Source organism: Pseudogymnoascus verrucosus (assembly GCF_001662655.1).
Source record: "Pseudogymnoascus verrucosus strain UAMH 10579 unplaced genomic scaffold scaffold_45, whole genome shotgun sequence".
NCBI classification, from domain to species: domain Eukaryota; kingdom Fungi; phylum Ascomycota; class Leotiomycetes; order Thelebolales; family Thelebolaceae; genus Pseudogymnoascus; species Pseudogymnoascus verrucosus.
Window position 1 is genome coordinate 170,342 of NW_017263696.1, and position 26,223 is coordinate 196,564.

The 26,223-nt window shown below is 52.2% G+C and overlaps 9 protein-coding genes across 9 annotated transcripts; 3 read left to right on the forward strand and 6 right to left on the reverse strand.

Moving 5' to 3' along the window:
- Positions 1–67: 67 nt before the first annotated feature.
- Positions 68–2,628, reverse strand: VE01_08149 (uncharacterized protein). The gene is made up of 4 exons (XM_059463943.1): positions 1,187–2,628; positions 875–1,111; positions 639–794; positions 68–588 (listed from the first exon to the last, which is right to left on the reverse strand). The coding sequence occupies exons 1-4, from the start codon at positions 1,908–1,910 to the stop codon at positions 155–157; spliced, it is 1,551 nt and encodes a 516-aa protein (XP_059319452.1). The 5' UTR covers positions 1,911–2,628; the 3' UTR covers positions 68–154.
- A 4,789-nt stretch (positions 2,629–7,417) lies between these two features.
- On the reverse strand, positions 7,418–11,475 carry VE01_08150 (uncharacterized protein). Its single transcript, XM_018277578.2, has 7 exons — positions 11,402–11,475; positions 10,968–11,307; positions 10,432–10,916; positions 9,736–10,371; positions 9,348–9,680; positions 7,850–9,289; positions 7,418–7,763 (listed from the first exon to the last, which is right to left on the reverse strand). Exons 2-7 carry the CDS (start codon positions 11,233–11,235, stop codon positions 7,560–7,562), a joined length of 3,366 nt encoding a protein of 1,121 aa, XP_018127447.1. The 5' UTR covers positions 11,236–11,307; positions 11,402–11,475; the 3' UTR covers positions 7,418–7,559.
- Positions 11,476–11,612: 137 nt separating this feature from the next.
- Positions 11,613–14,470, forward strand: VE01_08151 (uncharacterized protein). The gene is made up of 3 exons (XM_018277579.2): positions 11,613–12,064; positions 12,309–13,000; positions 13,061–14,470. Exons 1-3 carry the CDS (start codon positions 11,826–11,828, stop codon positions 14,137–14,139), a joined length of 2,010 nt encoding a protein of 669 aa, XP_018127446.2. The 5' UTR covers positions 11,613–11,825; the 3' UTR covers positions 14,140–14,470.
- Positions 14,471–16,392, forward strand: VE01_08152 (uncharacterized protein). The gene is made up of 3 exons (XM_018277580.2): positions 14,471–14,910; positions 14,965–15,016; positions 15,071–16,392. Exons 1-3 carry the CDS (start codon positions 14,692–14,694, stop codon positions 16,294–16,296), a joined length of 1,497 nt encoding a protein of 498 aa, XP_018127445.1. The 5' UTR covers positions 14,471–14,691; the 3' UTR covers positions 16,297–16,392.
- A 498-nt stretch (positions 16,393–16,890) lies between these two features.
- On the reverse strand, positions 16,891–19,128 carry VE01_08153 (uncharacterized protein). Its single transcript, XM_018277581.2, has 3 exons — positions 18,828–19,128; positions 18,472–18,760; positions 16,891–18,416 (listed from the first exon to the last, which is right to left on the reverse strand). The coding sequence occupies exons 1-3, from the start codon at positions 18,951–18,953 to the stop codon at positions 17,119–17,121; spliced, it is 1,713 nt and encodes a 570-aa protein (XP_018127442.1). The 5' UTR covers positions 18,954–19,128; the 3' UTR covers positions 16,891–17,118.
- A 459-nt stretch (positions 19,129–19,587) lies between these two features.
- Positions 19,588–20,820, forward strand: MDE1 (Methylthioribulose-1-phosphate dehydratase). Its single transcript, XM_018277582.2, has 3 exons — positions 19,588–19,909; positions 19,973–20,482; positions 20,538–20,820. Exons 1-3 carry the CDS (start codon positions 19,737–19,739, stop codon positions 20,608–20,610), a joined length of 756 nt encoding a protein of 251 aa, XP_018127441.1. The 5' UTR covers positions 19,588–19,736; the 3' UTR covers positions 20,611–20,820.
- On the reverse strand, positions 20,489–21,843 carry VE01_08155 (uncharacterized protein). Its single transcript, XM_018277583.2, has 3 exons — positions 21,317–21,843; positions 21,047–21,259; positions 20,489–20,984 (listed from the first exon to the last, which is right to left on the reverse strand). The coding sequence occupies exons 1-3, from the start codon at positions 21,471–21,473 to the stop codon at positions 20,785–20,787; spliced, it is 570 nt and encodes a 189-aa protein (XP_018127439.1). The 5' UTR covers positions 21,474–21,843; the 3' UTR covers positions 20,489–20,784.
- A 1,250-nt stretch (positions 21,844–23,093) lies between these two features.
- On the reverse strand, positions 23,094–24,746 carry BUD16 (Putative pyridoxal kinase). Its single transcript, XM_018277584.2, has 5 exons — positions 24,502–24,746; positions 24,434–24,444; positions 24,298–24,377; positions 23,914–24,244; positions 23,094–23,863 (listed from the first exon to the last, which is right to left on the reverse strand). The coding sequence occupies exons 1-5, from the start codon at positions 24,553–24,555 to the stop codon at positions 23,242–23,244; spliced, it is 1,098 nt and encodes a 365-aa protein (XP_018127494.1). The 5' UTR covers positions 24,556–24,746; the 3' UTR covers positions 23,094–23,241.
- Positions 24,747–24,894: 148 nt separating this feature from the next.
- On the reverse strand, positions 24,895–26,201 carry POL30 (proliferating cell nuclear antigen). Its single transcript, XM_059464267.1, has 5 exons — positions 26,074–26,201; positions 25,969–26,009; positions 25,489–25,918; positions 25,139–25,428; positions 24,895–25,088 (listed from the first exon to the last, which is right to left on the reverse strand). Coding segments are annotated over exons 1-5 (780 nt in total). The 5' UTR covers positions 26,075–26,201; the 3' UTR covers positions 24,895–25,070.
- Between the last annotated feature and the right edge of the window lie 22 nt (positions 26,202–26,223).

The following is a 26,223-nucleotide window of genomic DNA, read 5'->3' on the forward strand; positions in this document are numbered from 1 at the left end:
CGTTATCCGCCATTTGGCGGGTACCGAGCGGGACGCCGTGCGAGTGGTGCATCGCTGCCCACTCTTCCTGGCGTTGCATGTGTTGCCTATCCCGCTGTCAGTTTTCGGCACGTGGTGGGCATCAATTAGATGCCGGGGTCCAGAAGGGGGGGGGTTACCTCATAATCGCCTCAGAGTGTTCTAGCGCAGAGTTCTCTAGACGCGCGCGATTCTGTGCCTCGAGGGCGTAGAGGGCATGGATTTGCGACTGCACGTGTGCGCGGTTCATGTATGCCTGTCCCAGATGACGGGCTTCCATGGCTGCGAAGGCGGCGGCGCGCTCTTCGGCTGTCATGGGGCCGTTGTGCTGTTGGGCGCTGGAGGTTGCCGGGCGGTTGAGGACGAAGAGACGACGCATCTCTTCTGCAGGGCTCCTTTTAGGTTCCGAGGGAAGCTTGTCGCGGCAGTATGGGCAGCTGTCCGAGTCTTTGAGCCAGTGCTTTAGGCAGTGGTCGCCGAAGATGTGTTTGCACTTGGGGAGTCGGACTGCACATTCGATGTTCCCGTCCGGGTTCTTGATGCCGAATTCGTTGTAGCAGATTATGCAGTCTGCGGCAGTTAGTTTTGGTATACGGGAAGCTAGATATAGATGTACTTACTTCGGTCGTCTCCCGTCAAGCTGGACAGCTCAACAGGTTCCAGTGATGCCAGAGCGGCTGGAGATGCAACCAACTTTGCAGCTGCTATAGCTGCTCTCCGGGCTGCCCGGTTACGCTCCATAGCAAGCTCGCGCTCGTCACCTTCAGCAGAACTCACTGTGGTAAATTAGCTTCTGAAAATACAGCACTCATGGGTGTCTGCTGCCCAACCACCCCCAGAGATCGATAATACTTACTTGCAGGTCGGTGCTGGCCATGAGCAGCACCCGGTGTAGGTCGGGGACGGGCACCCAAATCTCGCCGATCGAAGCTATCAAGACTATCATCGTCCGATTCATCACCATAATCAGATATGAGGTTCGCCTCGTGTATCCAAGCACGGCGCTGCTCGTGTTCAAGGTGCGTCAATTGACGGGGCGGTTGTGCGGGAGGAGGACCCGACACGTTTCGAGAAGTATACTGGAATGTCTCGACTGCTACCCGGTTAGCATTCAAACGGCGGATGATGGGCAACCGCGCTACGTGACGACGAAATGAAGAATGCTCACCCCGGGTTCCCTGGACTCCCTGGAAGTGAGATGGACTCCTGCTGCCCGTGAAATTAGGCTGCGGTAAATGTGTAGGGAAGAACGTAGATTGGACAGTCAGGGTGGGAGGCTGGCGTGTATTCCTGTTCGACTGAGCTTCTTGTTGGGCTCTCGCCATCTGGGCCTGTATCAACTCACTCCTCCTCTGCGTCGCTTCATCTACTGGAGAGCTGTAGTTTGGAACTCCCGTAGCTACAGACGGCACAGGTCCTGCATTTTGACTCTCTCCTTGCCTGTTTTCGTTCGCATTGTGGAACCGATCCATGTTGGGTGCTCGAGGTATAGGGTGCCTATTCTCTTCGGGGCGCAGGAACTGCTGCTGGTTGCCAGCAAAGTCTGGGGTGCGGTTGAACGGAGTAAGGCTATAGCGAGTAGCACTTCCAGGATGACCTGAGTATGGAAGCTGGCGACTAGGTCCACCGGCACTCGAGTCGGGCTGTGGTGAATTGTGAGATGGCATGCCTGGCCAGTGTACCCCTCCAGGGTGGGAAGAAGGGCCGAACGAAGGTGTGTTTGGGTGAGGGTTATATCCCCAGCTGGACTGGAAGGCTGCCAGGGCATTCGGTGTGTCTGCAGTGGGCCGATAGGGACATGTTGGTTGAGCCATGGCCTGCGAGGAAGTAATTGTTGGGTCGTCAATGTCCATCTGGTATTCCATGAAGTTGGGGTTCATTGCCTCGGCCATGGACTGACCTCTCTCCGCTTGCACGAAGGGTGTCGAGGTGTGCGTTTCCCAATGACGACAGTCACCTTCTCGGTGGAGGAAGGGTATGGAAGGTGTTTGTTCTCGTGTCTTTGAGGGTTGGCCTTTCGAGGCAGCGTCGTATTGTGCGTGCCGGGGTTTATGGTCGACTCGTCTGCTACCTCATGAGGGAAGGTTGGTGGTGACAGTCGACTCGGTGTTGTGGGAATTGTCGGTGAGGGTAGGATTGGCGGAGTGAGAGATGTCTTGAATAAAGTATTGAGTGCCCGGCGAGGGAGGTTTCACTCGGAGCGGGGGCAGTGTACTGTACGGGGTCCTCGAGGGTGGATCGTTCAGAGGAGAGTGTCTCTTGAGGCAGTGGGAGAGTTTCGTGAGGGGTAGTTGGCTGAGAGATGGAGGGAGGGGGAGAGAGAGTGGGAGGTTACTGTAGGTGAGAGGAACAGTATGGTGGAGGAAGTTGTAGAGTTCTGAGTAGAAGAGGAGGAGAAAGACAGAGAAAGAGGAGAAAGAGAGGTCACAGAAAGAGATCTGTCGGAGGAGGAGAGGGAGAGACAGGGAGAGAGAGAGGGTGGTAGGTAACGAGCGGAAGCGGGGGGGGGGGTTGTGGTGGTGGGAGTAGGTGGTTGTGGTGGTAAGAGGTGGTTTAGAGAGAGAGTACAGTACGGTTCAGTACTAGAGAGACGAGACGAGGGTAGCGACTTGTGTGTGTGTGTGTGTTGCGTAGATTTGGTAGTATGGCACCTATGTATACTAATAAATGTGTGGTGGTGTGTTTTGTGTGAGGGAGGGGAGAGAGTGCGTATGAGAGGATGTGAGTGGTGTGGTATGTAGTATGTAACTATCAGTAGTAAGAGTGGTAGTGAGTGGTAGTTAGTACAGATGAGCTATGTAGCTCTCTCTATAAGTCTGTTTGGTATGTGCACGGTCTGTGTGGACTACAGTGGTGGTGTAAGTGATGGTGGATTATACTAGCTAACGATAAGCAGCTACATACATAATCCATCGAAGGCACATATCGAGATACACATACACATACGAATAGAGATTCACATACGCATAGAGATACATATATGCACACATAGAGATACACATACATACACGCAGCATACAGATACAGATACAGATACGGATACAGATGCACATACACCTAGGCATACACCTAGGCATACACCTACACAAACACATAATACTGTGTCAAGTACTACTCCGACACAATCATGCCGTGAGGGACAGACAAGCTTCACGAAACAATAAGCTAGCTATACCTATAGCCTAGGTAGGGCACTCGTACACGCCACGATTCTCTATTCGTATTGCGAGTATTATAGGCCCTTACTCGTACAATACGATAGTAATCAGAGTACGTTCGGTCGACAGTCACGAGTACTCTACTACTACTACTAGTACTACTACTTACTACCACCACCAATACTATAAATGGTAAAATGCACACTCTAAGTGCGTGCAGGACAACAAGGAACGGACGGCGGGCGACGGGGGGTTCCAAGGCGGTTACATACAAATACAATTTAGACCGAATACATACATTTTAGACGGAAGACCACTCCTCTAGGACTCACTCGAGACTCCACGTTACATACGACGGGCGTGACGGGAGAGCGAGTTAGGAGATATGTACCCTACAGTATGTATGTACTGCACGATATGTCACTGCTACCAACACCATTACTGGGAATACTGTCACTCTGATATTCCTACCACTCATTCTGTCACTCTCTGCCAATACTCCCACTTCTACCACTTCTACCACTCCAACCACTCCAACCACTCCTGCCAATTACTCCCACTACTGTCACTCCTGCCAACTAACTCCCACTCGCACGCCCTGCCACTACCATCCATCAGCACTTCCCCAACCACTCGGTCGTGGCTGCTAGTACTAACCAACGGCGGTGGTTGGCGTCGATGGCCGAGTGGTTGGGTCGATACCTCCCTCCTCGCTGCTGCTGGTTAGCACGACCCCTTCACACCCCACCACCACCCACCACCGCCGTACTAAGTTACCCTCCCCTCCCCTCCTCTCTTCCCGTCCACTCCCGTCATCCAACATAAGACAACGCCCAGTCCCCCAAACCGGACTCGGAAAAAGAAAACGTCAGACAATCAAGCAAAAAAAACCGGCTGTGAAAAAATAAATAAAAAAGGAGCGGACCCTGGCAAGAATAAGAAGAAGAAGGAAAAATGTGTTCGAAACACCCGGCGCAACGCACAGCTGCATCCGGTCGGTGGTCCTGGCTCGTCTCGTCACATTTTTTTACAATTCGACACACTCAACCCACATACCATCGCCCGATTCAGGAGTTTGATTGAGAGCGAGGAGCGACTAGGCGGCGACGACCGAAAATTGGCATGCAAGGTAGGTGAGGAGGTAAAGTTGGACACCGCCGTACAGGCGAGACAAGGTCAGCTCAGCCGGACAGGGCAGGGCAGGGCAGGGCCATTTCGTGCTCTTCCTGTTTGCTGTACTGTGCTCTGTACATACACTTCTGGTGATTCCACCTCGTAAGGTAAGTTAGGTTAGCTGCTTCTGACAGGTGCTGCCCGAGCCCAACCCAGCCAAGGAAGGCAAACTATTTTTTTAAGACAGGTACGGGGGTAGGGAGGTGGGTAACTTGATCTAAGGTTGAGGTTGTGTCTGTCGTCTAAGGTGAGGTTGAGGTTGTCGTCAGGCACGGTGGGGATGAGGCAAGACGACCTAACGGAGATGGATGTGAAGGGAGGAGGAAGACCGACCAGCCTCGTTGACGAGTCAACTCAACTCCACCACTCTACTCTCTACTCTCTCTGCAATGCCACGTCTCACACTCACTCGGCATAGGTTGGAGGATGGGAAGGGCGAGGATGCATTTGATGACTGGCCTATATAGGTTATATGAGTGAGTGAGTGAGTGAGTGAGTGAGTGATACTCGCATCGCATCGCAGTGACCGGTGGGATGGATGGGCGTCTCGTCAATACATACTACTTCCATACCCACACATACCTACCTCCTACATACATACATACATACATAATAACTCGGCGTACTATTTTTTTTTCCCTTTCTCCCTCCTCCAACAGCGACGGTGCAATACATGGATATCTTCCCCAATATCCCCTCCCCTCCCTCCCAGATCGCCATCCGGGTCTTCCTTCCGCAGCCGTCACCTCCTCCGCCCCTCGCTCGGACTTTATGTCTTATCGCCTCCGCGCTGGCCAACAAGGTGTCGAGAAGCTGGCACGATAAGGGCGGAGGTAAGTCCGACAGTGATCACCGAGCTCCACTTTCTCGGTCTTTGGTGTTGTTCTTGTCTGTAGGGGATCCGGAGGAGGACTGGGATTTTTGGGTGTATTTCGTCACTACTGGTGCTACTGGCAGGGAGGTGGAGGAGGTGAGGTGAGGTCGACGCAACGGGTGGGGGAGGAGGTAATATCACGGTCGGTGGGAGAGGACGGTCGGTGGTGTCTATCTATACTGGTGTGTTTGACGCTGTTTGAAGTACATACGACGGTTCAAGTCTGTATATGCTATACTTTACCAACTGTACCATCATCCACCATACACCCACATCCACCACCACCACCACCCGTCAGCATCAGCACAATCCACAATCCACCATACACAAAACTACAATACACGCACGCCCAAGACTCCCCAAAAATGACATCCCATCCCATCCCATCCGCTCCTTACGCACGCACAAACGCACATCCTCGCGCCTTCCGGCGAATGTACGATGTACTTACTTACTTACTTACTTACATACCTACAAACACACATCCCACCCCATCCCTATCCCCATCCCGTCCGTCTATCCCGTACATACAAATCCAATACTTATACATACCACACATACCAACTCCCTCCGTCTTCCCCTCCGTCTTCCCCGCCGTCTCCCGTCTCTCCCTCCCCGTGTCACAGTGGCGTCATGCCTCCTCCCTTCCAGCCAGCCAGGCAGGCCTCTCTCGTCTCATCCGCCTCGTCTTGGCCATAGGAGGGGAAATACGACACAGTACCACAGCAATACAAAAGGCAACGATGACAGACTCCCTTACCCTACGCATGCAGTTCCCCATCCATCCATTCACTCCGTCACATTCCTCCTCCTACTGCTACCACTACTAATCAATAATCCCCCTCCTCACCCAGCCAAGCCATCCAGCATTCCCATCCGCCTTGCCTCGCCAGGTCCATAAGAAGCCCGCCTGCGCCCGTCGCCCGTAACACCCCTCCCCCCTCCTCTCCTCCGCTCACAACTCACATACTGTATTCTCCACTCCCCACTCCGCCTCCTCCGTCCGCTCCCTCACGTCGCGAAACCCGCAACCCGCAACCCGGGCGACGTAACCGCCCCCATCTCTGGTATCGTAACACACGTCACTGAAGGGAGGGGTTGGTGGGTTTGTGATAGGGTCGGTTTGTGATATCGTCGGTGATACCGTTCGCGCTCGCAGTGGTGGGCATAACAGGTAGCCGTGCCTATCTGTCTGTCTGTCTACTACAGTATAATACCTTTCGCTTCTACAATGGCTGGGCTGGGCTGAGTCGGTCGGTCTACATAACCCCGCGCGCACGCCCGCCGGCCTGGCCGCCCGCCACCTTCTCCCATGCCCTGCTGCCAACGCGGGACTACTACACACACCGCCGACACGGTGTTTGCGCATCCCGTGCGCGGCGCGCGTCACCTGTACGCACCGCACAGCGCCATAGTGGCGAAAAGCCCATGGATAGGATGGAAAAGCCTGCGTCTCTAATGAGGAACTATTGAATTGAAGCCAAGACGAGGACGTCGGATTGACTCTTTTAAGAGGTAAGTGGGTAGGTAGATAAGGCAAGGTAAGGTAAGGTATGTTTGCTCCTCTCCGTCCCCTCTCTCTCTTCCCCCCGTCTCGCCCGTCGATCGTCCGTCGATTCCGTATATACATACAGACATACATACATAAACACGCACCAACCAACTAAATACCCATCTACCACCCATCCCCTCGCTGCACCAGACCGACCGGTCGGCTGGGATATCCGCCACACTGCTTGTACCCGCCACCACCAGCACCGCTGGAAGGAGCGGGTGCTGCTGTGTGTGGTTGGTAGTGAGGGATCGTCGGTAGGTCGGCTGGCGGCGTGCGGTGCGGGGATGGAGGAGCACGGCGGCGGAATGGGGGGATGGAAATGCATGCTACTCCTCTAGGAGAGAGTAGGTACAACAGTGGGTATTCGCTAGTTAAGTTAGTAAAGGTTGTGTGTGTGATGGAGGGGAGAGGATGGATGGGGTTTCTTGGGATTGTGGTTGTGTATGTGTGAGCTAGATGGAGTGTGGTGGGTGGGTTGTATATACTATATAAAGCAGAGGCAGTGTCTAGTTCTGTTTGGTCATGAGGAGGATTGCTAGATATATACGTGTCGTGCTGTGTATACTAAGAGAAGGAGATTCTAAAGGAACGAGCGATATCTCTCACCATTGCTCCTTCCCTCAGGACAAAAGGGAGAGCCACCATTTTATACAACTCCCACACAGCAACGCGACCCAATGCACGCCCCCTATTTACTTAAACAGTGATCAGATGGCAAACCCATCCATTCCAGAGATTCAAATAGAACTTGTAAAGTTTCTACTAACACAAAAATAATCTATCAAACAGCCCACCGCTCAACAACCTCAGCAAGCGTATCATCACCCCCAACGTTCCCAGGAAACACAATATACGGCACCCCCTTATGCCTCGACGTCTCCTCCTCGCATCTCCAGATCGGGACGCCCAGCGCTGCTTGCCCGAGGATCATGGCGCGCTTCATATTGAGGCCTTTTGTTGCTGCGTCGGAGGAGGTGATGCCGCCCTGTTTGTTCGGGTTAGTAAATTTGAAAGCTCTGTAATCGGAGAAATATGGTGGGATGGGGATAGGAAAGGGGGAGTTGAGCTTACCTTGGCGATCACATATCGCGGCCGGACTGTGATATTCTCCAAAACCTTTACTAACGCAGCAGCGACGACCCCACCGATTTTTAGACTCGAAATCGCGTCTGAGCCGGTGACGAGACGCCGCGAGGTCATGACTAGAACATCCTGCCCCTCTCCTAGTTTGACACTAGCTTCCTGGAATGCGTTTGACACCACCTCCTCCGCCTTCGGTCCCTCCCCAACCAGCGTCCCAACATCCAGCTCAATGACATGGAGTTTCCCCCCTCTCCGCTCCCTCAACGACGCAAGCTGCGCTGTAGTCTTAGGGACGTAGGAGCCGGCGATGACGAGCCCGCCCGTAGTAGCGACGCCGGAGTGGTACCCCATATCCAGCTCCTCAGCCGACATGGGTGCTTTTCCAGCTATCCCGAGGCGCGAGGAGACGAACGCCGCGCCGGTGCGGTAGAGATACCTCTTTCCCTGCTGCTCAGCGCTGATTGCTCCAGCTGCGAAGACGGCCATATCCGACTCCGCCGCCGCGTTGACGACGACCACGCTCCCCCTCGGTATCTGGAGTAAGCGCTCCGCTACCTTCTCGGGGCCACCGAGGCGGATGTCGGAGAGGGTTATGGAGAAGATGTCCTTTGGGTTGAATCTTGCGCCGGATTTCTCGATGATGTAGTCCCGGAGGCTGGAGGATGCGTATCCGAATGTCGCGTCTTGTGCAAAGGGGGTCTGGCTGGCGGGGACTAGGACCTCCTTCTCGGCGACGTAGTGCACGTCGTCGATCGTGTATCTGCCGCCCTGGTAGAAAAAGGGTGCGAGGATCCAGGCATCTACCTCTCCAAGCACCTCCTCCGCGCTCTCGAGCTCCTCGAGGAAGTGCCCGCGGAGTGTAGAGTCCCCGCGGAGAACAATCTGGAAGGTCTTGTTCGTCTCTGCAGCGGCTTTGGCTAGGTTTTGGCAGATCTCGGAGATGAGGATCTCGGCTTCGGGACCGGGGAGGGCGCGCGAGTTGGTGAGGATGAAGAAACCGCCCTTTGCTGATTGGAGTTCTTTGCAGAGGGTGCTGTGGTCCCAGACGGTGAGGACGGCGATGTCGTGGCAGGTTTGGGTGCCGGTTGGGTCGTCGTCGAGGGCTATGACGAGGGGGGTTGAGGGGTTGTCCACTTGGGATCGGATGGTGGAGAGGATGTCGTCTGCTCCTCCTGCTGCTGGGGGGAGGGAGGCGAGTGTCTCTTTGAGGGGGAGGGGAGAGTATTCCCTGGGTTTGTGAGTGGGAGCAGCAGGTGTCTTTGCGCTAGAGGAGACCGAGACACCGGTCATGAGTTCCCATACTCGGACGACGCCGCCGTCGGCGTCTTTGGACCAGCCGTGGGATTCCCCCATGAGGTAGAGTTGGTGGGCTGCGGCGGTGAGGGGGGAGGCGTATGTTAATCTCTTTGCTTCATCGAGGACGATTCCCTGATTATTTAGTTAGTTTATAATCTAACTCATATGTATTTATGGGGGGACGACTTACCAAATCCTTCACAAAAATAGCAAGTTGACTATGAGGCGTCCAATCCGCATTGAGCATAGCAGGAACGCGATTCTCAAACATCCAGCTCCCGCCAGCGGCATTCTTGATGATCTCGTACAGATTAGCTGTATCCAAGCCCAGTTTGGCTCCGAATGCCATGGCCTCTGCTGCTGCTGCGATGTGCACTCCGGCGAGGAGTTGGTTAATCAGCTTTACCGACGATGCGGCGCCGACACCTTCACTGATTCGATGGAGGTTCGTTGCTTGGCCGCTCATGGCTGTGAGGATTGGACGGGCTTTGGAGAGGGCTAGCTCGTTTCCGGAGGATATGATCTAGAACATTTTTAGTTGGTGGTGATTGATGGATCTGGTTTGGGGTCCAATTTACCGTAAGTTCACCCTTTGCCGCCCTCGCTACCCCGCCACTGACTGGGGCGTCGATTAACTCTAGTCCCTTTCCTAAACTCGATAGCTGTGTTGAGAGATCCCTGACAGCCGTTGGAGATACGGTAGAGTTCAGTATAACAATCGATCCCTCAGGAAGTGACTTGGCGGCAGCCCCAGCTCCAAACAAAACATCCCCGGCTTGGGCAGCATTTTGGACCATGAGGACTAGTACCTCTGCCTCCCTAGCTGCTTCAGCTGGCGATGTAGCTGCTATTGCTTTGCCACCGCCGGCAACAAACTTCTGAATCGATGGCTCGTAAACGTCGTACCCCCAAACGTTGAATCCTGCCTTCACGAGGGAGGTTGCCATTCCGACACCCATTGCGCCTAGGCCAACGAATCCCACTTTGGATATCTCGAAGGGGGTCGCTGACGGAGTGAGCACGTCGGGTTGAAGAGTTGCTAACTTTGAGCTCTCGTGCACTAATGTGGGCGTTGACGGCGTGAAAATACGTACGATCCCCGAGTCATCCTCGCGCCCGAAGCCCTGGGATGAAGCAGAAAGGTAGAGTTGTTCTGCCACCGAGGAGAGCGGGACTGGGAAACCGTGTGACCGTGCGGAGGAGGTGACGATGCCCTACATTTATTCAATTTAGACTGTGGAAATTAGAATAGACGATGAGGGGATGTAACTCACCATGTCTTTGACGAAGATATCCAATGCTGAGTATGGGGTTAGATCATTGTCTAGCATATGCGGTACTCTGTTCTCGAACATCCAACTGCTCCCAGCTGCGGTCAGGATTATATCGTATACTTGTCGCGTGTTCAATCCGGCTTTCGCGGCGAGGCCCATCGCTTCGCCGGCCGCGGCGATGTGGATTCCGGCGAGGAGTTGATTGACCATCTTCACATTGCTCGCAGTGCCGATTCCACCGGGTATAATGTATAATTTTTCTGAAAGGAGCTTGAGTACTTCGTGGCCTTGTTGTAATGCTGATTCTGTACCGGCTGCTAGGATTGTGAGTTTTCCTTGCGAGGCTCGGACGGTTCCTCCAGAGACAGGGCTGTCGATTAGATGGATATCTGATCGGTCCATATAATCTAGCTTCTGTTGAACGGATTTTAAGAATGTTGCTGGTACTGTCGAGCATAATATGACTGTTGAGTTTGTGGGCAGTGCTACATTATGTTACAATTTGGCCCAGTCTTCCCATGGATGCATGCTCATACCTTGGACAGCTCCATTCGCCGAATCGAACAATACTGATTCAGCTTGCTGTGAGTTTGTGACCATGCAGATTAAATATTGATTTCCCCTCGCAGCCTCTTTAGGAGACGATGACACCCCTCCTCCAACTGCCCTGAATTTCTCCAGGGAGGGTTCGTAGACATCGTAGCCAGTTACATTATGGCCCTCTGAGACTAGATGAGATGCCATTCCAAGCCCCATTGCACCTAGCCCAGCAAAGGCAATGTTAAGGGCGCTACTTGACGCCATGATCGTGTGGTGTGTGTAAGTAATTGTGTGTTGATAATACAAGCACGACGATGGTCGAGGTTATAATGAAGGCTGTATGTAAGTGAACTTGAACATAGAACAGGGTATAAGAAAGGACTTGAGAGGAAGAAAACAGAAAGAAGAAAATATATTTAAATATACTAACCATGCACAACCTCCGTAAAGTACAGTACCATTCCTTGGGAGGTTTTTCTTAACTTTACTAATAAAACGTTAAAGTTGAGGTTGTTATCGTCAATCTCGGTGTTCCCTCCGCGATGGTGGCAGTTGGCAGGAACGAACGCTTAGTCAGCATCAGCTAGCCCCGCAGTGTACCCCGCAGTGTGGCCAAATTGCGGACTTCATCCCGAGAACCATCAACCAACAAGTTTGCTTTCTCGTGCATCTTCTCCATCCATTTTGTGTTTGCCTTGCTAACGTACATCGGCCTATCCACCGCGAAACAAAAGAGGCCTTGATTCGACCTGCAGGACACCCGGCATCATCGAGCCTAAGAAAATCGCCCTAAACGCGATAGTGGTATGGCTTTGGAATCGGAGATAACAGGCTAGAAGCGTCCACGCTCTAAGATGGACAGCATCTCTCCATCTTCAGTAGCCCATTTGGGCGCCAGCATCCATAGTAGCGATGGGTCGTCTCGTGTGCCGAAGATATCGAGAAAGGTTCACGCGTGTACAGAGTGCCAAGCTCGAAAGATCAAATGCGATGTTAATCCACCACAGCGTTCCATATGCACTCGCTGTTCTAAGAAGCGGGTTCGCTGTGTAGTTAATAAGAGTCTACAGTCTCTTATAGGCGAGGATACAGAGTACGTCATGTAACGTTTTCTTTATTACTTTGTTAAGGAGATGTGGGGGGGATTCTTTTCAAGGCTATTTCGATATAGTCTTATCATCGTTTAATTTCATGTCATGTTATATGGAGTAGGAACGTCTTGAATATGATAGCATTCAATCATATATTTCTTGAGTTTAGAGAGTCAGTCTAGTTAATTTATCTTCATATATTAATTATATATAATGCTCGGCTTACTGACAATACAATTTGATTAGATGGAAGACCACTATGGAAGAAAACAGTCAGACTCTGTCTCTCGCAGTGTCCAAGATCTTAAGCGTGTTAGAGCTTCCCTCTCTAGAATCATTTGCAGCGCAGCTACAACACAACCAGCTACAGCACAGCCAGCCACAGGCGCAACAAGCTGTCACCAGAAGTATCGAGGCTCCTGATAGGTCGAGACCCTTCCGAACATCAGGCATGGCCATGACGCGCGAGAATTCGCAAGAGCCGACCCAAAGCAGAGCAGATACTCTTGTCACTGACCCTATGGGAGCTTTGTATGAAGTAACCAAACTGAGAAATCTCCGGAGCAACAACCTCCATGGGCATGCTTACGCTGCCAGGCCAACAATTTTAGAGGACGATTTTATCTCCAAGGGCAAAGTTAGCGAAGCTGATGCTGAAGAATTGTTTCGAACCTTCAGTACTTCTCTCAATCATTACCTGTGGGGTGGTATTGGTCTCGTCCATGACAACCTTACTTCTGTGCGACGGTCCTCAACTCTATTGCTAGCAGCCATTTTCACAGTTACAGCACTACACGTACCCGGGAAAGAGCAGGTCTTTGATATCTGTTATGCCGAATTCACGGCACTTGTTTGCGATTCCATGTTTGACCGATATCACACGTTGGACGGTATTCGAGCTCTTTGCATTGGCGCGTTCTGGCTTTCAGACGTTAGTTGTATGGAGCCCCATAGCCAAGAGGACTTTGTCAGATTCGAATGCTAACTATACACCACAGGGAAGCTTGCCGGCCACGCAGTTAGAATAGCGACAGAGTTAAATCTGCATCAGAGCTATTCTCGAGCGATGCGAGGCTCACGGGAGCATTTCGAGGGTGCGAGGCTGTGGTACTTTATATACGTTTGCGATCACCACTTCAGTATCGCCTACGGTCGACCGCCTGTTATTCACGAAGATGCGACGATTACAAACCATGAGAAATTTTTGAACCTGCCAGGAATCACACAAGCTGACTACCGCCTGCACAGCCAGGTTTCCGTATTCATTATCCTAACAAGAGTTTACAATACCTTTGGGCCAGATATTGAGCAAGTGGTCGCTGAGGGAGATTTGATACTCTTACGTCAATTCAACCACGCGCTTGATAGTTGGCGATTGCACTGGGAGTCCCGACTCACCCCTAACCCTTTCATCGCAACGTACCCTGCAAAGGGAGTCGTTCTGCACTATCACTTTGCAAGGCTGCAAGTGAGCTCACTGTCCTTGCGTGGGATTCAGAAAGACGGCATGCACGACTTGACCATAGATCGGCGAGACCTAGCGAATACCGCCATTGCCTGTGCTACTTCCATCCTCCAGACTGTCCTGGATGAACCCGGCATCCGGAACTCCGTCGTCGGTGTGCCAATCTACCTCCACACTATGATAGCGTACTCTGCGGTCTTCCTCCTGAAAGTGCAGCAGAAGTGGAAGGCGTATAATCTTAGCGCCGATGCTACTCTAATCCGAGATCTTGTGATGAGAATCATACGGCTTTTGCTCGATGCCAGAGCAGGTGAACGGCATTTATCAAGTCATATCGCTACCGGCTTGAGTAAAATGTTGGACCGTTTCACATCATGGGAGGCAGGAGAGAAATCGAGGAATCTCCTTGTGGATTCGGGACGAATAAGCCAAGATGATCCAAACAATCCGGCAGCGCAGATGTGGGAACCAAACTATGCGATTTCTGACACTGGAATTCTTCGCATGTTCGATTCTTCAGTGCCGTTCTACGATGAGCATTATTTCCCCTTGGGCTTTTTCGATGTAATGTCTGCTGGCCAGACGGATACCGAGTATCGACATCGGGAATAAATGGACGAACGTGAGACTCACGAGGAGCTCTTGGAAGTCAACAGTGGAACGCCACAAATTAGAGGAAGCAACACTTCCTCGACTATTAATCTCCATGGAGATTTAAATCTTGTAGAATAAGTAATAATGTTACATGTACCGAGGTCCTACCTAGATCCCAATTCCAACTGACTGGACCCGCAAACCAATGCTCTGGGCTCTTTGACATCACATCAGCTTGATTGGCCCCTCGCAGTTCTGTCCGTGGCGGAGTGCGGTGTTCTGTCCGAGATCCCAATGTCCCCCTGTTGGCATTTTGATTTAGTGTCAGCGCCATTCCACTAAAACGCGGGGAAAGCACCAAGAGTGGGTCATATATCCCCCCGTCAAATACTTACCCCAGGGCTAGACTCCGCATTACTTTCCCGCCCCAACTGCCGCCATGAATAGATAAAGACGAGACAACGTCTACTTTTTGAACATTCATTGAAGAGGTCAATCTCGTCATGACAGCATCTTTACCCTTTTTGAAATATTAATACTACACACACTTCGATTTTAAACAATTTCGCAATGGAGGAGTCGAAGGACAACGCCCTTCATGTCGAGATGACAACTACCATTACCAAGGGAGATGGCGCGACGGAGGAGGAGATCCAGTTGCAAGAAGCTCTGAGCAATTATATTCCAGACACCGACGCGGAGAAGAAGCTTGTACGGAAAATCGACATGCACTTAATGCCAACTCTCTGGGTTATGTACATTCTCAACTATGTTGATCGAACAAATATTGTAGGTAACATTGTTGCTTTGCTTTTTGGTACACTAAGCTAACATATTTGGTAGGGGAACGCAAGAATTGCTGGAATGGAGGACGACCTGAATCTTGATGCCCAGAGTCAGTATTTTCACTTCATCAGTTGCCTCTAAAACATACTGACGCGTGTAATAGAATACGCATGGGTTCTCTCCATCTTCTTCTTTGGTTACCTCATCATGGAAGTGCCGTCCAACATGATTCTCAGTCGAAGCCGTCCCTCAATATTTCTTCCTTCCATCATGCTAGTATGGGGAGCAATGAGTGCCATCATGGCCTGCGCTCCGAACTACGGATCCATGCTCGCCTTCAGATTCATCCTCGGCTGCATCGAGTCTGGCTTCTTCCCCGGCGTGCTTTTCGTCATGAGCTGCTGGTACAAGGCAGCAGAGATTGGAAAACGATTTGCCATATTCTACAGTGCTGCTGTCCTATCAGGGGCGTTCGGTGGCCTTCTAGCTGGCGGTATCACCAACGGTCTCCACGACGCGCACGGTATTGCCGGGTGGAGATGGCTTTTCATCATTGAAGGCGTCGCAACAGTCGGAGTAGCCATCATCGCAAAGTTCATCCTCCTCGACTTCCCTCACAGCTCCCCAGTACTCACCCTCGAAGAGCGCCAACTAGCCACCGTTCGAATCATTGCAGACAGCGCGGTATCAGGCTCCGCATCCGGCTCATCTAGAGACGACCGACTTTCCCACTGGGAAGCCTTCAAGGCAGCCGCCACCGACCCACGCACATACTCTTTCATGCTCCTCTTCGTCCTCGACGTCGGCGCCGGCACAATCTCATATTTCATCCCCACCATCACCAAGTCATTGGGCTACGACACCGTCAAAGCGCAGTACATGACTGTCCCCGTGTACGCCGTCGCCACAGTCTGCCTCAACATCTGCGCCTTCTCCGCCGATCGCCACGAGGAGCGAAGATGGCACATCACAGCCGCTCTCTCCCTAGGATTCATCTGTGCCATGGTCTGCGCCATCGTCGAGACACCCGTAGTCCGCTACGTCATGCTCTGCTTCGTCGCCTCTGGGATCTGGAGTGCGCTCCCTCTCATCCTCGCATGGGCATCCAAGACCATTGATCTTCCGGCCGAGAAGCGCGCTATTGCGATCGCGATGATCAACGCTGTTGGTAATCTGTCGTCTGTGTATGGGAGCCAGATCTGGCCTACTAAGAGCGCTCCGCATTATACTCTGGGCTGGGGTATAACGGCTGGATTCCTGGGTGCGGGTGCTTGTGTGGCTGCTCTGATGCCAGTGTTTATTAAGTTCGTCCCGAATAAACCGACTAAGGCGGAACTTGCGTTGAAGGAGAGGGGTGAGAGGATGATGGCTGAGGCTGCCGCTTTGTAAGAGACGATGTACCGTTTGGTATGGCGTGATATAGTGTGATATTGTAAATAATTCAATGCGTTATTAGCGTTTAAAAGGAAATACTGCCTAAACTTCAATATTTTTGTGTCCCACGCCCTCCTTGTCTAATTCAAGCCCACCCGTACAAGACTCCCTTCATGGCTATTCAGACCAGCCAATACATTCAGATAGAGTTGTATCGAAATTGCATATCTAGGGGCATCCGCTCTACTATTAGCGATCAATTCTTGAATATGTAGGGCCATAGGAAAAAAGGCCCAAGGGTGGTGTTTGTAGGCTCGATGGTGGGGGTGAGTGGGTATGAAGGAGAAGCTGTGGATTGATGCCGTGAATTAGATATCATCAATTAGAGGCTGCGATGGTAACCATGTTTAGTTGAATGGGGAGGAATGGCTTCGTTAAGGCTTGGGGCAATGCTTTCGTCCCTTTTTGGGGCTCCTCCGTGCAGGTCTGTAGTTTGTTAACCGTGATGGAAAGCCAGTTTGAATACCATAACAGCAAGAACTCAACGAAAGATGCAGTCAAGTCAGTAATCACAGCATCCCACTCCCAGAGTCCGGAAAACCACAGTGTGGATAGTAGCAAAAAATGGATATAATATTTTTGTGTTTCTTTCTTTCTTTCTGCGCCGTTGACTTTACAACTTTGGTTTGTTTGTTTGTTTGGCTGGTTCGTGCTCCCCGCTCTAAATCAAACTTTCGATAATACTCTTACCATCCGCTTTCCGCTTTCCCCCGTCCCCCAAACCGACAAAAAAGATTTATATTTTCCTTTCCTCAGACACTAACACATATCTCCCCTCTACTCCGCGGCATTGCTCCTCGTAGTCCTCTTGTTAACCTCCGACTTCCCGGCATCCACCGCCGAAGCAGCAGCACTACCAGCCTTCTCCTTTCCCTCCTTCACAGCCGCCTTCCCTTGCTTAGCAGCCGCCTTGACCTTCGGCGCCGGTGCGGAACCCAGAGTCAGAAGACCAACCAAAACACCGAGAAGCGTAAGGGCGCCAACACCAGCGCCGATAGCGACCTCAGGGACGTACTTGATAGCCTCAATAGGGTCGTGCTTAGCGATGGTAATGAAGAGGTCCAACTTCTGCTTGACGAACTTGACGGGGTCGTCGCCAAATTCAATGTCGAGGTCAGACTTGGGCTTGTCCTCAGCCTTGGGCTTGGCGGCGAGCTCGGCGGCCTTCTCGGCGGCGTGCTTGACGTCGAAGGTCTCGGCGGCGAGGGCCTCGGCGTCGGCGATGGAGTGGCCGATGTAGATGTTGTCGAAGAGGATGTCGTTCTGCATGGTCCAGATCTCGAAGCCGATGGCTCCCATGGGCTCGAGGTTGGAGGGCTTCTTGTCCTCGTAGTAGTTGGGGTTCTTGATCTTCCTTGGTGCCCAGACGCCCTTGTAGTCGGGGTTGTCGATGAGCGGGGCAACCCACTTGCCCTTATACTCGGGGTTGGCCTTCATGGGCTTAGTCCATGGGCCGCATCCGGAGGCCTCCTCGCACTTGGGGTTGGGGATGCTGGGGGCGATCCAGTCTCCGTCCTCCTCGTCATCCCAGTCCTCGGGCTTGAGGGCCTCTGGGTCGGGGATGACCTGGGCCTCGGTCTCGAGCCAGTCGGCGGGCATCTCAGCCTCCTCGTCGACGATCTCGAAGGGGGCTTCCTCGTTCCAGTCCTCGGGCTTCTTGGCCTCGGGGTCGGCGATGCGGGCCTCGTCAACCCAGGTGTCTGGCTTGCTATCCTTAGCGTCGTCGATCTCCTTCTCAGGGTTGAAGGATGGGGTGAAGTCCTCCAGGAGGCTGCCCTCCTTGACCTGCTTGCCGTTCTGTCGGATGGCGAAGGTGCTGTTGGGGTGCACGATGAGGGTGTAGAGCTCAGTGGTCTTGGAGATCTGGGCGGTGGGTGGAGAGTTCATGTGCTTCTCCTCATATTCGCCAGTCTTGGGGTTCTTGTGGTTGACGATGAAGTGGACCTTGTTGGTGTGGCCGCACTTGTCGGGACCAAACATGATCACGTAAGGGGAGGAGTTGGCGAACTCCTCCTGGTGAAGGGCCTTGTTGTCTCTGAGGAGCTTCAGGTAGGCGCCTCCGCACTCGAGGCCGTCTAAATCAAGTCAGCAAGGGAATTCAAGTTCAAGTTGGAATCTAGATCTACTCACTTTGAAGCTTGACCTCGTACTGAACAACAAGAGTCTTGCCCTTGTTCTCAATTGGCTTGGGGAACTTGGCCGAGATGGCGTGGTGAGCAGCCGCGTTCTTGACAACGAGGCCCTTGTCGCCATCCATGCCCTTGAACACATGTGGCTCCTCAACAGCCCACTCGCCGACGTATGCCCACTCCTCATCCACATCGGATCCCTTCATATCCTTCTTCGCGTGGGATGGCTTCCATCGCTGCTCCCAGTCGTCTGTGAACTGCTCGACGAAGTCGCCCTTAATCTTGGTAGGCTATTGTGTTCAAGTTAGCTGGATGTCGACGAACTGTGCAGATGGCAAGAGGAGGGTTTAAGCTTACGGTGAAGGAAGGAAGAACGGCGGAGTCAACCGCAGCAGAGGCTTCGGTATCTTTTACTTCAGCCTGGGCGTGGGCAGCTCCCGCGAGGAGAGCTGTCGATAGGACGGCCGCAGCGTTGAAACGCATGATGGACAACGACTTAACAAGTCAATCAAGGGATCAAAGTGCAATTATGGTTTAATACAATTGCAGCAGGAGTGCAAATCTGAATTCCCGAACTCAAAGTGTCTTTGAGAGGGGAGGTAAGTTTGGGGAAATACACAATGGCAGATGGAAGGAGAGGAGAGGAGGTGTTTGAGAGGGTGACGGTGGAATTTAAGTCCGGGGTCAGGGAATCCAAAAGAACACATATCAATTACTAGTGAGGGGACCACCGACCACGTACCGAATTGCATAATAAGCTCAGTGTCAGTGGCACTTGCTGTATGAAGTTAAGGAAGGATGAGGCCAGTCTTACTAAAACAACTTCTTACTTATTGCATAATATAACATCTTCTTCTTCTTAAGAGAGACGCGCATGCCTCATCAATATCTAACTATGTGGTTTATGCGGTCGATGTTAATGTTCCTGTCGCGCCCGTTATCTTATTTACTTTAGACCGAAAGTACTCTAGCTAGAGCTCTCTTGCTCTCTACAACAGGTGGTCGGCACCTATGGCACCTATCAGACAAATTGATCAATCAGAGCTCGATGATAGAGCACCACTTACGATTTCGCAATCGCTAAGGTACCAACAGCCCAAAAAAATAGTAAAGAAGGTGTCAAGAGATGACGACCGACTGCATCATAGCTTCAGCATATATAAATCCCACTTAATAACAAACTATTTTCCTCTAATCTACCCATCTCCCATCTCTCGTCCGTCTCTTCATCTCTTTCAATCGCCCAAACACCTCAAAAACGAAGCCATGGCCGTAATCGGGACCCCCCCACTAGAGCCTGCCACAAACACCAGCAATGACCATCTCGTGAAGTCGGATGACTCCCAACACCCCGCCAACCTCATCCCCGAGCTCTGCGCAAAGTTCTGGCACCTGGGCTGGGTCACAGGAACCGGCGGGGGAGCCAGCATCCGCCAGGAGTGAGTCCCCGTCCCCCTCATCGCGCAAACCTCTACCCATGCATGATCTAACGACCCCGCCAGTGACCTCGTCTACCTCGCACCCTCCGGCGTGCAGAAAGAGCTCATGAAGCCCGAAGACATCTACGTGCTCTCGCTGAAGGCGCAGACCGACCCAAAACAGCGCATCTACCTACGCTCCCCGCCGTCCTTCAAGCCTTCGCAATGTACCCCGCTCTTCCTGGCAGCGTTCAACAAGCGCAACGCCGGGTGCTGCATCCACACGCACTCGCAGTGGGCGGTGTTGATTACGTTGCTGCTGGAGCAGAGCGGGGCGGAGACGGATATCTTTGAGATTAATAATATTGAGCAGATCAAGGGGTTTGGGAGGGGGTTCCAGAAGACGGGGAATCTGGGGTACCATGATACGTTGAGGATTCCGGTGATTGAGAATACGCCGTTTGAGGAGGACCTGACGGATAGCTTGGAGGCGGCGATGGATAAATACCCGGATACTTATGCGGTGTTGGTTAGGAGACATGGGATCTACGTGTGGGGTGAGACTGTTCACAAGGCAAAGACACAGTGCGAAAGGTCAGTCGTCGGTGTCGTATTCAATGCATATAATCACAAGCTAACTCCCCCACAGCTTAGACTACCTCTTCCAGCTCGCCGTTGAGATGAAGAAGCTCAGCCTCCCATGGCTGAGCAACATAGTTTAGAACAAAATGCCAATACAACATTGAAATTGAAGGAAGAACTGAATTGGCAATTCCCCTAACTACTTCTTGAACGGACCGATTAAAAGATTATTACGCGATATGGTACCCTCATTCATATTCCATACGCCGCTATTCCAAGGACACCCACCCGAGACACAAATCAAGGCCACCATCTTACAATGCGAGCATCATGGCGAACAGACCAAGACCAGCACCAACGGAGACGCTGACGGCCATGTTGGCGGCAGCACCGGTTGGGGTGGCGGATGGAGAAGCATTGGTGCCGGTGGCCTTCACGTCGGAGCCGGAGCCGGACGAAGAGGCGCCACCGGAGCTGGAGTCAGTGCCGGAGCCAGTTCCAGATCCAGAGTCAGCTGTAAATAGTATATTAGCGCGTTATTCTTCGGTAATTGGGTATGTGGGAGGTAAAACTCACTGCCAGTTGAGGTAGAGGAAGCAGCACTGGAGGTCTCAGAGGCGGATGGCACGGGAGAGAGGGCGTTGCAGCCCTGGAGGCACTCCTTGTAGGACAGGTTGCCGGCGGCCGAGCCGTCGCCCTTGGGGCAGGCGGCCTGGCAGTCTCCGATGGGGTTCACGGAGTTGGCGAGGAGCTGGCACTTGGCGCGGCAGTCGTTGTCGTTGGAGGGGCCTGTGAAAGTTGTTAGGATCTGCTGTGGAAAGCGCGACTGGAGAGTTGATGACTTACAAGTCGCGAGACAGCGGGTGGCGGCCAGCTGGCCAGGGGTGGGCAATGCGGTGCCGGAGACAGCTGGGCTCTCGGTGGTGGCAGTGCCGTTGTTGGCCTGAGCCTGGACGGAGAGGGCGGCGACGACCGTGGACAGGAAGATGGTGGAGAAACGCATATTTGCTGTAGTATTAAGATAAAGTACTGAGTGAGAGCTTTTGTAGAATTAGAATCGAGATGGTAAGCAAAAACGAATGTGGTGTGCGAAAAAGGTGAATTTGGAAAAGTATGGTAGGAGAGAGAAGATGTGTTCTTGGAAACAGCAGGATCGAGATGATGTGGGATCCGAGGTGAGTCCTATTTTAAGATTTAGGGGGCGGCAATCGTTGCCGTGCCAGCCGAAAAGGTCAAAGACATCAACATCGAATACGAGGCAGGGCGACTAAGACAGAATGTTTAGTATTTTCTCAATCAGGCCGCATGCATGCCGCTTGTCTCTGATTTTCTGATCGTTTGATCGTTTGCTACATATCGTCTTTAATTTCAATGGAGATGAGCAATGAAATGCAAGGGAATTGCGCAGAATTGAAGGGGGGAAGGTTTCAATGGACACTGAAACCGGCTCGAGCATGTGTCACTGAATCTCCCGATTTGCTGTTTCGCGCAGCACGAGTACAACGCTGTCTCCGCAAATTTTTCCATATCAAGGGATATTAAATGAATATCAAATCTGCATACAAACAAAATAATCTTCAATTGATACGCAAACAAGTGCTACCAATAACTAACTCGTCATTAACTTACACCCGATGACCGAACAGCGAGCCGCCGTTCGGGTAGCAATCACTGACAACTGACAGTTGCTGGGGGTGATCGGCTACACTGATTCATCGCTCCAGTGATCGGCTCCGGGCTCCACAGCCCCAGCCCCAGCCCCAGCCCCAGCCCCAGCGGATCAACAAGGCTTAACCCCAGCCTCGCCATACACTTAAAGTCGCGTCTCCCCCAGGTCGCGTCCAACCGCGTCGTCGTCGAGTCAAGTTTCCATCCGAACTCTCAACCCCCAAAAATGTCCACCCCACCACCCCCAGACCTCACATCCCCGATTTCCTCACCCCTCCCTAAACGCACCAAGACCGCACACGACTCTTCCATTCAAGCCCCAATTAACGGAATAATGGGTTCTTCTGCCCCCGCTGCTGCTTCGGTCCCTGTGACTAAGGTCCAGGATGGTCCACACCTCCTCATCAAGAAGCTGAGCGACAAGGCGAAGCTGCCTACTCGGGGTAGCGCTTTTGCGGCGGGTTATGATCTGTACGCGAGCAAGGAGACGACTATTCCTGCAAGGGGAAAGGGCCTTGTTGATACCGACCTGAGCATGGCTGTGCCTGCTGGAACCTGTACGTCGCCCCTCCCCTTTCACCCCTCAGAGCACCCCAGTTAGACCCGTTACTAACTCCCCTGATAGATGGACGCATCGCCCCTCGCTCCGGGCTCGCCGCCAAGAACTTCATCGATACCGGCGCTGGCGTTATCGATGCCGATTACCGTGGCCAAGTCAAGGTGCTGCTTTTCAACCACAGCGATGTGGATTTCGAGATTAAGGAGCATGACCGCATAGCACAGTTGGTGTTGGAGAGGATTTACACGCCGGAGGTTATGGAGGTTGCGGAGCTGGAGGAGAGTGTTAGGGGAGAGGGTGGCTTTGGAAGCACCGGTGTTGCTAAGGCTTGATTTGGGATAAATAAATTGGAATTGGAGTAGTTATGATGAGATGCAGTTATGTGGTATAGATGGTGGTCAGATTTGGTTTAACTACCTGTCTCCTATTCTCTCGCTCGCATCGTCTCTGTTTAGTGATTCTCATTCCATTGCCAACTCTGAACAACAGTTCTACTATATAGTTGTAATCTAAATGTGTTCTCATATACTCACCAAACCTCCCTTCACACCGCACCAATCGCCAAATTCCCAACAATATCAATCTTCTCCGCCTGATACTTCACCTCCGGATGCTTCAAACACTCCAAATTCCTCACCAGCCTCACCTCCGCCGCCTTAGTCCTCATCAAATGCCTCGTCTTCTCAACATCAACACCGTCCCCCGCCCCATTAGCAGCAACCTTCGCCTCCCACGCCGCAATCTCCTCATCCCTCTTCACCAGCGTCCTTGCCAAAACCTCTTGCATACTCGCCAGCGCCCTCTCAACAGCCCTCGCCAACGGTAAGTCAGTCTCAGACACCTCATCACCACTCACCCACGACTCTTTCCGGCCGAGTCTCTCAACAGCACATACCGCCTCGCGCAGCCTTACAACCATAAGCGCTGCGAGCATGTCACCTGTGCCGGAGAAGAAGCAGTCGAGTGACGGGACTTGGACGCGGAAGATACGTGGTTTATCCAGTGAGGTCTTCGTGCTTCCTACCACTGAGAGAGAGGGGACTTCGCCTAGCGCGGTGAGGTTGACGGATGTTATAAGGATATGTGGGACTTTATAGATTTCGTGGATGGAAGTGATAGCTTTCTTTAGCGATTCCACGTCTGTGATTTTGACGCCTGAGAGCCACCTGGTGGGTATTAGCCAATTTCTCTTGGGGAAGTGAAAGGGGCAACGAACTCTGCTTCAAACTGATTCGGCATGATTAAATCCGCATCATACACCAGCTTCTTATACGCCGGCACGACATCCTCCGCAACGTATAATTTCCCATTATCCCCCATCACCGGATCGAGCACCCAGAAGAAACTCCCCGGCTTCTCAGCAGCTTTGGATTTCAAATCCCGCGCGATGGTGCCAACTACCTCCACTGCCTCCCTGCCGGGTATGTATCCAGAGAGCATCATATCGAAGTCATCGAGTCCCGAGTTCTTTAGCCCGGTGTATAAATCGTCGATATCAGCTGCTGTCGCTTTCGTGCCTTTGACCTGTCGGTATCCCGTGTGGTTGCCTTCACCAATTGTTAGCCGTCGCGCGCTCTCAATGGGCGCAGGGACGGCATACTGAAGTTCACGGTGTTTATGGCCGAGGCTTCACAGCCCAGTGCTTGCAGCACGAAGGCTGCCATTGTGTTCCCGACATATCTGCGCGATCTTAGTTGGTGACTCGTGGGGGCTGGACGCGTCGTAGAGGGACTCACCCATAGGTGACCTTGGAGATACATTGTCAGTTCGGGGACGCCAGTTAATAGTAGTAGTGTATCCATACATGGCTTGCGATGGTGAGAACCCTAGTCTCAGGTATCAAATCCTTGGTCGCCATTGTTCGATATGCAGGAGTAGTAATGCGGGGTTGGGTGCGGGGTCCTGAATGGATTAGTCCGGCCCGTCCTCAGAATTACGGCGGTCGTGTTCAGGGCGGTGAGGACGGAGACGCTCAACGGGGGTATTATGGATGTATGTATAGACTTTATATAGATGATAGAGGGATGACGGATTCAGTTTGTAGTCACGAAATATGACTCGGGACCCTAGCGGCTCCTTCGGGGATTGTGGGGAAGTGTCTTGGCGAAGCTGTATGTCTATCGTCACCGCATCTACGCATCTACACACGTCACATAGGGCATTTACAGCAGTGGGTGAACTCTATTGTTCTCGGGATCTGTTTGTAACAGTAGTATTCATGTTTGTCTGAACCTTAGCTAAAACATTTTTGTTCATTCCTCGTAAAAAAAAAGACAATAATCGCAGACGAGAAGAACCAGTATCCATGAAAGTCAACCATACGCGCCCTGCAGGATGTCAAATGCTGTTTATATCATTACTATCCCAATCCATCTATTCGTCGTCACCAATCTAGAGCACGTTAGTAGAGTACAGACAGTAATGATGGTGGTGGAAATTACCTTTGGTGCCAGGTAAAACCTCAAGTAGCTGCTGCCGGCCAGCGCATACTCTACCAGCAGAGGAACCTCGGGGGAGAGGCACAGCTTAACCGTTCCGGACAAGCCGGAGGCCTTGCAGAAGTTGACGAGGTACTTGAGGGAGAAGGTTAAGGCGACGGAGTCGGTGAGCTCAATCTCAACATTGTTTTCTGGCTTGTCGACGTTTGTGTGGCTGCGGAGGGTAACAGCTCCGTTTCCGATATCACCAGCGCACGAGAACTTGACTCCATCCTTGGAGGCCTCGATAGAAACTACGGAGCTTGTTAGATAATGTACGTGTTTGGGGAGTGCCACGGTGGGTAGTAGCTTACCAGACTCAGAAAGTGCCATCAAGTCCATGCAGATTCTCTTGAACTCAGCAGATGGCATAGAGACGGTAGCGGAGTACTCGGTCTCTGGGATACCAAGATGCTCCTGGTCAATATCCATCAACTTGAGGTCATACTCGCTCAACCTGTCGCTGTCACTGCTCTCAAAGACAAGGTTCAACACATCAGGCGCGTCCTCAGCCTTGATAGTGAGAATGTCCTCGTTCTGTGCCGCACGGAGAACCTTGGTTAAAGACGTAAGGTTAACACCAAGCGCGATGTTGCGGTCGCATCTGTATGGGGAAAATCCCTCGGCCTTGAGCATCATGGACACGAGCGCGACGTGCGAGTTGTCCATGGCCTGGAGGGCGATTCCGGAGTCATTGCAGTCGAAGTTGCAGTCTTGCACCAGATCCTTAATGGCATCGACAACCTGCACAGGTTAGTCTGTATCTTCGTGAAGTGTAATCGGCCCATGCTCACCTTCTTCAGCAGGTTTGCCTGTTCGAGACGTGCTTCAAGCACTGGTAATAGTCAGCAGCGGAACCAATGGTCACATTGAAGATAAGGAAGGTGATCTTGACATACTTTTGGCGGTATTTTGTGGTTTGTTGTGTGTGAGGTATAGAGACGATGTTGAGGTTGAGTGACGGGAGTTGCGTTGATTGCAGTTTACGTGGTTTTCGTGAAGTGAGAAGTGTGGAGGGGCAAGGGACGCGTTCAAGTAGCGTGTTTGCT

Coding starts and splice junctions, on each gene's coding strand:
- VE01_08149 (XM_059463943.1), bottom strand. CDS start 1,910: ATGGCCGAGGCAATGAACCCCAACTTCATGGAATACCAGATGGACATT. Junction 1,112..1,186: donor GGGAGTCCAGGGAACCCGGG/GTGAGCATTCTT, acceptor ACCGGGTAGCAG/TCGAGACATTCCAGTATACT. Junction 589..638: donor CTTGACGGGAGACGACCGAA/GTAAGTACATCT, acceptor TAACTGCCGCAG/ACTGCATAATCTGCTACAAC.
- VE01_08150 (XM_018277578.2), bottom strand. CDS start 11,235: ATGGCGTCAAGTAGCGCCCTTAACATTGCCTTTGCTGGGCTAGGTGCA. Junction 10,372..10,431: donor ATATCTTCGTCAAAGACATG/GTGAGTTACATC, acceptor GAATAAATGTAG/GGCATCGTCACCTCCTCCGC. Junction 7,764..7,849: donor CGCGATATGTGATCGCCAAG/GTAAGCTCAACT, acceptor CCGAACAAACAG/GGCGGCATCACCTCCTCCGA.
- VE01_08151 (XM_018277579.2), top strand. CDS start 11,826: ATGGACAGCATCTCTCCATCTTCAGTAGCCCATTTGGGCGCCAGCATC. Junction 12,065..12,308: donor CTTATAGGCGAGGATACAGA/GTACGTCATGTA, acceptor CAATTTGATTAG/ATGGAAGACCACTATGGAAG. Junction 13,001..13,060: donor CTGGCTTTCAGACGTTAGTT/GTATGGAGCCCC, acceptor TATACACCACAG/GGAAGCTTGCCGGCCACGCA.
- VE01_08152 (XM_018277580.2), top strand. CDS start 14,692: ATGGAGGAGTCGAAGGACAACGCCCTTCATGTCGAGATGACAACTACC. Junction 14,911..14,964: donor ATGTTGATCGAACAAATATT/GTAGGTAACATT, acceptor CATATTTGGTAG/GGGAACGCAAGAATTGCTGG. Junction 15,017..15,070: donor CCTGAATCTTGATGCCCAGA/GTCAGTATTTTC, acceptor CGCGTGTAATAG/AATACGCATGGGTTCTCTCC.
- VE01_08153 (XM_018277581.2), bottom strand. CDS start 18,953: ATGCGTTTCAACGCTGCGGCCGTCCTATCGACAGCTCTCCTCGCGGGA. Junction 18,761..18,827: donor CCGTTCTTCCTTCCTTCACC/GTAAGCTTAAAC, acceptor TGAACACAATAG/CCTACCAAGATTAAGGGCGA. Junction 18,417..18,471: donor GTACGAGGTCAAGCTTCAAA/GTGAGTAGATCT, acceptor GACTTGATTTAG/ACGGCCTCGAGTGCGGAGGC.
- MDE1 (XM_018277582.2), top strand. CDS start 19,737: ATGGCCGTAATCGGGACCCCCCCACTAGAGCCTGCCACAAACACCAGC. Junction 19,910..19,972: donor GGAGCCAGCATCCGCCAGGA/GTGAGTCCCCGT, acceptor CGACCCCGCCAG/TGACCTCGTCTACCTCGCAC. Junction 20,483..20,537: donor GCAAAGACACAGTGCGAAAG/GTCAGTCGTCGG, acceptor ACTCCCCCACAG/CTTAGACTACCTCTTCCAGC.
- VE01_08155 (XM_018277583.2), bottom strand. CDS start 21,473: ATGCGTTTCTCCACCATCTTCCTGTCCACGGTCGTCGCCGCCCTCTCC. Junction 21,260..21,316: donor CACCCGCTGTCTCGCGACTT/GTAAGTCATCAA, acceptor CAACTTTCACAG/GCCCCTCCAACGACAACGAC. Junction 20,985..21,046: donor TTCCTCTACCTCAACTGGCA/GTGAGTTTTACC, acceptor TACTATTTACAG/CTGACTCTGGATCTGGAACT.
- BUD16 (XM_018277584.2), bottom strand. CDS start 24,555: ATGGCGACCAAGGATTTGATACCTGAGACTAGGGTTCTCACCATCGCA. Junction 24,245..24,297: donor CATAAACACCGTGAACTTCA/GTATGCCGTCCC, acceptor CAATTGGTGAAG/GCAACCACACGGGATACCGA. Junction 23,864..23,913: donor CCGAATCAGTTTGAAGCAGA/GTTCGTTGCCCC, acceptor AATACCCACCAG/GTGGCTCTCAGGCGTCAAAA.
- POL30 (XM_059464267.1), bottom strand. Junction 25,919..25,968: donor AGGCAAACCTGCTGAAGAAG/GTGAGCATGGGC, acceptor TAACCTGTGCAG/GTTGTCGATGCCATTAAGGA. Junction 25,429..25,488: donor GATGGCACTTTCTGAGTCTG/GTAAGCTACTAC, acceptor CAAGCTCCGTAG/TTTCTATCGAGGCCTCCAAG.